General features: G+C 36.8%; 1 protein-coding gene across 1 annotated transcript in view; it reads right to left on the reverse strand.

Annotated features, from left to right (window-relative positions):
- The window catches only part of LOC124271669 (phosphatidylinositide phosphatase SAC2-like), a 411,520-nt gene extending 405,701 nt beyond the window's left edge, over nucleotides 1–5,819 (reverse strand). Inside the window, 1 exon segment of the mRNA XM_046706827.1 lies at nucleotides 5,665–5,819. Coding sequence (XP_046562783.1) covers nucleotides 5,665–5,761 — 97 coding nt within the window. The 5' untranslated portion in view covers nucleotides 5,762–5,819.
- Nucleotides 5,820–8,139: the final 2,320 nt, after the last annotated feature.

Raw genomic sequence — 8,139 nt, forward strand, 5'->3', positions numbered from 1 at the left:
CTGTGAGATATCAACAAAACATTAGGAAAATAGCTCACACCAAAGCCTTCACCGGACAGCCCACTTCCAAGTTGCGCGAACCTATTTCACTGAGCACGTGCTATGAGCGCAGCCCAGCTGTTGAAACCAGTTTTCCCCCGAAAAGTCGGGGAAATTAGTGAATCGTTTGAACTCCGATTTCGCGCGGTTTTTTTCATCGCGTTATTTTTCAACTTTATAAGTTGAATTTGCATTTTTGATGATTTGTTTTGGTAAGTCCATACCGAAAGGTATCAGAATCTGCAAAGTTGTGTTTTACGTTGCATGTGACCTTTAAATATGCTACTGGCTTGCTGAGGGACATGGCTATCAATCAATCAATGTCAGAAGGGCTGTCAATGGCCAGGTGTGTAATACATACTTACACAACAGAAAACAACACACATGAAGCATTAGTGACCTACTGGTGACGGTTACCTGACAACTCTTAATCAGGGTTAATGCCATCTTATCAAACATATAGGAAATACACTACTTATCTAGTAATTTATATGTATCATTTTAAGTGTGTCAACAAGTTAATTTCATGAATTTATAACCATTAAATAAACACATGGTCATCAGTGTCCGGTATATACATGTATTTCTTAAAACCACTGCTGTCGGGTGGGTTTAAATATCAATAGTCACTATCAACAGAGGGTTTGAATACATTTAGTCATCACTGTGGTCAGGTAGTATAAATATTGACAGTTATCACTGGTCAGGTAGTATAAATATTGATAGTTATCACTGGTCAGGTAGTATAAATATTGATAGTCATCACTGTGGTCAGGTAGTATAAATATTGATAGCCATCACTGGTCAGGTAGTATAAATATTGACAGTTATCACTGGTCAGGTAGTATAAACATTGATAGTCATCACTGGTCAGGTAGTATAAATATTGATAGTCATCACTGGTCAGGTAGTATCAATATTGATAGTCATCACTGGTCAAGTGGTCAGGTGGTATAAATATTGATAGTCATCACTGGTCAGGTATAAATATTAGTATAAATATTGATAGTTATCACTGGTCAGGTAGTATAAATATTGACAGTTATCACTGGTCAGGTAGTATAAAATATTGGTCAGGTAGTATCACTGGTCATCACTGGTCAGGTAGTATAAATATTGATAGTCATCACTGGTATAAACATTGATAGTCATCACTGGTCAGGTAGTATAAATATTGATAGTCATCACTGGTCAGGTAGTATCAATATTGACAGTTATCACTGGTCAGGTAGTATAAATATTGACAGTTATCACTGGTCAGGTAGTATAAATATTGATAGTCATCACTGGTCAGGTAGTATAAATATTGATAGTCATCACTGGTCAGGTAGTATAAATATTGACAGTTATCACTGGTCAGGTAGTATAAATATTGATAGTCATCACTGGTCAGGTAGTATAAATATTGACAGTTATCACTGGTCAGGTAGTATAAACATTGATCATCATCACTGGTCAGGTAATTTAAATATTAATTGTCTTCACTGATCACAACAGTTTAAATATTGATTAGTCACATTTACAATAATCATAAATATCTGTAATCATCACTGTGGCCAGGTGAGTGGTTGTAGAGTATGGGAAGCAACGCACCCTGAAACATGCCTGAATCATGACAACACAACAACAATATAAACAACCACTTAAACACCTGAAATCCAACTTGCCCTTGGGACACCTTTAACAAACTGACAAACTTATTCAGGCTTCCTGACAAGTTTCATAACAGTTGACAAATGAAGTCTTTGAACAGCATTTAGAAGTGATACACTTGAAAGGCGAGAAGTTATGGATGTCAACTTCCTTAAAGTAAGGAACATGAAGTTTGGGAGTATAAATCTTCCTCCTTCATCAGATGAATGCAACTGATACATTGTGAATGCACTGTGCCAATCTTTGTTTCCTGAGATACCACAATGGCTGTCATCATTGATCCGTTTGCTAATAGTAACCATGGTAACATGAAGTATTTCACTTTATAAGTACAGTTGCTTCCTATTTTCTTCAAAAGCCGCAGTCTTAATGCTACATCAAACCAAACCTGATACAATATTTATGTTTGTTATTCTGAACATATAAATAATATCTGCATGTAGTCAAATGAATGAAGAAAATATCTGGTGGATCTTGAATTAAACTGCAGTCACCAAAAGCCTTATTATGGCAGCCTGTATATAACATGACAAACCAGTGGTTAATGTCATGAGCATCATGGCAAGCCATCAAACACCCAATCAGTCATCGGTCTGACCAACATCCTCCACTATCAGCACAACAACCACACAGGGATGAATGTCTTTCCACAGCAACTTGTGCTGGCTACAGTAATAACAGGCTGCACAACAGATATCTTATGTGATTGCACAAAGATATACTGATTGCAGAACTAATATACTCTCTGTAAAACTGATCATCTGGCTGCACAACAGATAATCTTAATTTACAAAAGAAAAGCTGCCCACACAACAGATAAACTGACTAAACAAAAAAATGTGCATTAAGTACACACAGACATTTAATTGATACAGAAAATATTTACATTGTGGCCCATTTGGGACACACAATAATATACATTGTACCAACTTCTCAACAAGAAATAGATCCTGTTCCAAACATATTTATTACACCTTAAGGTAGAGAACACTACACTTTTTCAATACTTTAAAGGACCCTCAAATCTTCTGTAAGGGCCCTTGAAATCAGTCACTGGGGTCCTCTGGACTCCTAGTTTGTGGGGCAAGGTAGAACCCTGTACAGAGCTGATAAACAGGTCGTAAACTTCTTGTGAAAAGTAAGTAAATATAGTTCTTTAAGCCATAATTTTAGAGCAAGTTTCATTTTTTTGCCTATATGTGAAATAGTTTACCATCTGCACTCAGTGCATCCTCGATAATCTCCAGGGTATACATTACGATCACTCTCCACTATACCCTGGATGCATCCAAGGTTTGGCCCAATGATTTTGTTACCTCCCTTGGCTGGCTTTTTATCCAATCAGGTGTCTCCGCTGGGAAGTTGAGCGAACCAATCACAACTCACTTTCGCTTCTTAAATTATCTAAACGTTTAAACTTGGCAACACAATTGATGCAGAGGTACTCTGAAAGGTGTAGAAGGAGTTCTTTTATATAATTTTTCAAAGTTTCAGATCTGTCAAAAAATGTCTGTATCATTTGCCAAAAAATCTGAGTGGCACTGCGAACAAACCTTCGTGACTGCAACCGCCATCTTTGCTGACACTGGCAAGCTTGGATGTAACGGCGGCTTAGCTGATTGGCTACTGTGAGAATGCGGAGCAAGCAAAGGGAGGTAATATCGGGCCAAGCCGCGGATCGGGCCAGGGTAGCCGTGGGATGCATCGCAACGTATACCGTGGAGGTTATCGAGGATGCACTCAGTGTAGTCTGCTGTTAAACTTTGTCAAGCCGATACCAGCCTGCATCAGTGCAATTATCTCAATGGATATCACACCAGATCAAATCAAATTCCCACAGAGAGACATATATTTTTAAAAAAAATTATAATGTGGAGTGTGTATTTCTGAAACACCATAATGGTGTTTGAATTCTGCACCCGAGGTAGTGCTCATTCATTTTATTCCAACATAATAGTTCGTTGTTATTTATCTTTTGTGTGTCTTATTTAACACGTAACTTCATTGTATGTATTTCTCAAAGATGCAGCTGACAGGGTCCAGATGTTGCTGGTCTGAATTACTCAATTACAGGATTCCATCTGTTGAAGGGATGTATATTTTATGCAATTTCCATCAGAAATACTTCTGATCATGTTTTCAATGAGTTATTTACGGCACAATATCTTTTATCAGTTAGAGTTAAAAACCAAAACTATAAGAGACTGTAACAGGGTTTACATATAGTTGGCTTTATTTGTACTGGGTCGTGTGAGTGAATGTTTAATACCACAGGCAGCTATATTCTATATGCCAGTATTTCAAAACACACCGAATAAACTATCTTTACATTGTTTTCTATTTAGATTTTCTTGCTTTTACTGCAGAATTTGGTAACTTTAGCAGCATAATTTGTGATAATTTTAGCATCTAAAGTAAATAGGGCTGTAATGATGCATCAAACTATCGATGGATTGCAATTGTTGAGTCTCCGATAGCAATTAATCGATGGTAGAAACGAAAAACTATCGATGCAGTGATCGCATGTGTTACTAGCGATAGTATAGTAATTGACTTCCGTTGACAAATGCGCTGCGCAAAATACAGGAAGTACCAGATTCGTTCACTTTGATTTAGAGTTATCCACCCCTGTTACCTCTTAAACAAACTTGATCTGGGTTTGAAGTTTCTTGTCTGTTATTAAAACAGACTGAAACGACTTCAGCTTGTTTTCATTTCATATAAACCATACATTTATTTGTTGCAATAGACTATTGCTATCGCAATAGTTGTTTCTCCCTCAATAGTCACCCTAAAAAAAGTAAAGATACACAATGGTAGAACCAACATGTTGAGAACAACACCTTCAGTCTCAGTAGGGTAAGATGAACAATGTACAGAATCAACCCAGTGACAAACTGCAAATAGCATATCTTAATAAATCCTCTTCAATACACATAGCCTCTTCAATTGAATTGTGGTTTCATCAGGGTATGTGTATATTGAACTGCAGGGTATATTACACAGGGTAGGTAACATGGGTGGATGTTTAGCCCCATTTTTTCAAGATGAAACCATATCTACCTTACCATAACTACAATTTCATTTTGATTTTCAATACTTTTCATAAATTAGCCCCCCACTCTGAAAACTGTTCCTACGCCCCTGTTACAAGGAAGGATACTAAACTCAGTACACTTGCACTTGTTGTCAGAGCGAAATAAAATGAAGATCAGGTTGCTAAAATGTGTTACTTTGTTGACCATGTGTAATAACACTGATGGGTATTTGCTCATGCTATCAACCACCAGTTTGCCTCTCCCAGTTAATGCCCATGTTGGTGTGATATAACTGCATATATTGCTCACTGTAACATGAAATTGAACATGAACAATATTCAGTTGGTCAGTCATCATCTAAAATGTCTTCCCACACCACACTGGAGCATAAAAACTTGCTGAACATATTATTTGGTGTTGATCAGCTGAAGAAGCTGCGCCTATAAAATATACTTTTATGCCTGGCCAAGCCCGTATGTGCACAAAGACGAATAACTGGCATATAAACCACATTTTAATTCTTACTGAACATCATGGAATGTTGATAATATTGACACATCTTGGTACACCATGATCGTGGCCATTTCAAGTAACAACAGCTAATTGTGAATAGACAATAATCATGTTGTAAAAATATTGTGCCTAACACAACCTGTGTCCATGAAATACTGTGTGCACTGAATTTGGAAATCGTAATCTTTGTTACAATACATAAATCTACTTCACTACTACCGGTTTGGAACCCCAAACCAACCACACAATGACATTGGGTTCAAACGTATTGTTAATGTACATTGCTGTTTAAAATAACCTTTACATTCACCCTGTCAACAAGTTTAAAAATTGCTTCGTTGTTTACATTCATGACTACAACAGCAGACGAATTTGTTCCACTTCCGCAATATACAGCCATCAAGAATTCATCAATACTCACTTGACTTCGCCTCCAGGCTCCCTGAAGACCTGTCACACCACAAACTGTGGTCTCCATTGTGGATTATGTAATGATTTTCAGTTTGAAATAACTCCATTCTTGTTCAATCACAACAACACGTATCTGTCATTATTGCAATGTGCACAGCTGATATCCACGATGAACTCCCCTTAGTTGGGTGTAGTACTAGCAGTGCAACTAATTCTGTTTTCTATATTTCTGTGCGCGTCTGTCGAAGCAAATAACGGTACAAATATTGGTGATATAATTTGGGGAAAATTAATTAATACTAGATGTAAAACAAAGATGAGACTCTGGATGATTATATCAAACGTCTTTACAACTAAATATTTTAAAGACGTCTTTCCCTTTGCATTTACAATACATTATTAAACTTGAAAACATAAAGTGTTGTTGGAATGTAGCACCTTTGTAATGCTAGTGGTCAGAACAATACATATTAAGATACGTTTCTTGATAAGCAGCTGGTCGAATTAATAAATCTATCCAATATTGTCGTAGCATGTTGCATTGAATAACGACGGTGCGTAATTTTATATGATATGTAGTCCCACTAGTAGTACTTACTTAACGGAGCCATCAAATTAAGCCGGGATTTTTAAACACGTTGCTGAGAGGTGTGATACATAACCTTCCTCGTGCGCATTCTGTCAAAATGTTCACAGGTTGTTTACTTTTCTTTACTTATTCAGATATTAGTATGTAGACGTAGATGTAGATGTAGAAACGTCCTTGGGGCGAGGGATACAATTTGGCGCAATGGTTTGTGTTCTTTGTAAGATACTAAGATGTAGTTGTCTTTCAGTGGCATTTAGAAGTTGTACATTGATGTCCAAGATATTTTTATGGATTAAACTTCTTTTTTAATTTCTCTCATGAAGTGACCAGACACCACCTATATGAAATTTTTTCATTCATATTACCCACTCACCTGATGAAGGGACCTGGAATGGTCTCGAAACGTCGTGAGAGAAATTAAAAAAGAAGTTTAATCCATAAAAATATCTTGGACATAAGATGTAGTTCTTCTTTTTATAAAGTTGCAAAATTTTCTGTTGAATTTATCACCATTCAAACACCAAAATAACACTGAAAATGGTACATTGATAAATTAATGATACAGCTAATAGAAACCAGACGGTTTTTTTTCTCGAGGCAGCAAGAACTAAGATCCGATTTTAAAGAGAAAGTAAAAGTGGTGGGTGCACGATGGGGATACGGTGATTTCGTAGACTGAACCAGTTCGCACGTAACCCAGACTGGTTCGTAGACGGTGATTTCGTAGACGTGTATTAATAATTGAATAATAGTATATATTAAGTGTGATTTTTACTTAGAATGTGTATAACGAAGTTGTTATGCTTTGTTTTCAGTGATACGAAACTAAGGAAATACTTATACCATAAGTGTTTGTACAGGTAAACTTTGTCGGCGGATCAGACAAAATTAGTCTACTCATCATAATTTCCCAACTGTTTTCATTGTGGGAGGATTAACAGGTTTCACTGAGTTGTTGTGAATGTGAATTAACAGGTTTCACTGAGTTGTTGTGAATGTGAATTAACAGGTTTCACTGAGTTGTTGTGAATGTTAATTAGGAAGTGGTGAGTTGTTTTGATTGCGAAATACTCTGTGTGGGAGATGTAAGTGTTTTCTTAAGAGGTGTTTTCAGCTACTTCTCTGCTGGTCTGCGTAGTTGAACGTTGAATGACGATACTTACCTAATACATATCTTTTAATTTTACACAACTGAATTTAATATATTAGCGGCCTATGATTTGTCGGAATTTGTCGGACGTGGACCGCTGTGAAGCATATTTTATTATTTTATTATTTTAAGCATATTTTCACCGCCGATCATACTTACCTGATATATTTTATTTATTTCAAAAAATGCAAACACTTTTCGTCGATTTTCATCATCATTGAGGTTGAACTTTTCCCATTTTAATAACGTCTACGAATCCACCGGATTTCCACGTCAACGAACCAGCCTGGTCTACGAATTCACCTACAGCCGCACGATGTAATCAAGTCATGATTGCTTTAGATGTCTAAAAAAGTCACTACACGCAAAACGCAACAGAGAGAGGAGACTTGTTCAGATGACGTAATTTGGGTCATGGACAATGGTGACGTCATATAGTATTTTTCTTAATATAGAAAAAGTATGAGGTAGCATATGTGCACTTATTACCCACGAGGTCAACGTATGGGTAGTTGCATACTAATCTCGTACGTCACACGAGTGTCGTATCGCGTTGACCTGTGTCGTAACGACTTGACCTGAGATTCTAACGATGTGATTGGATAACCGATGACTTCTCAATTAGGTCATATTCTGACGTAACTATTTTTTCATTCATATCAAACACGTGAATTCATTCATTCTACAACTTAAATGCATTGTGGGAATGTAAACATTGCGGACGTTGTCGTGTCGCTGTTTAATTG

This window comes from Haliotis rubra, unplaced genomic scaffold, assembly GCF_003918875.1.
Source record: "Haliotis rubra isolate DU_JTF1 unplaced genomic scaffold, ASM391887v1 Scf162, whole genome shotgun sequence".
Classification (NCBI taxonomy): Eukaryota; Metazoa; Mollusca; class Gastropoda; order Lepetellida; family Haliotidae; genus Haliotis; species Haliotis rubra.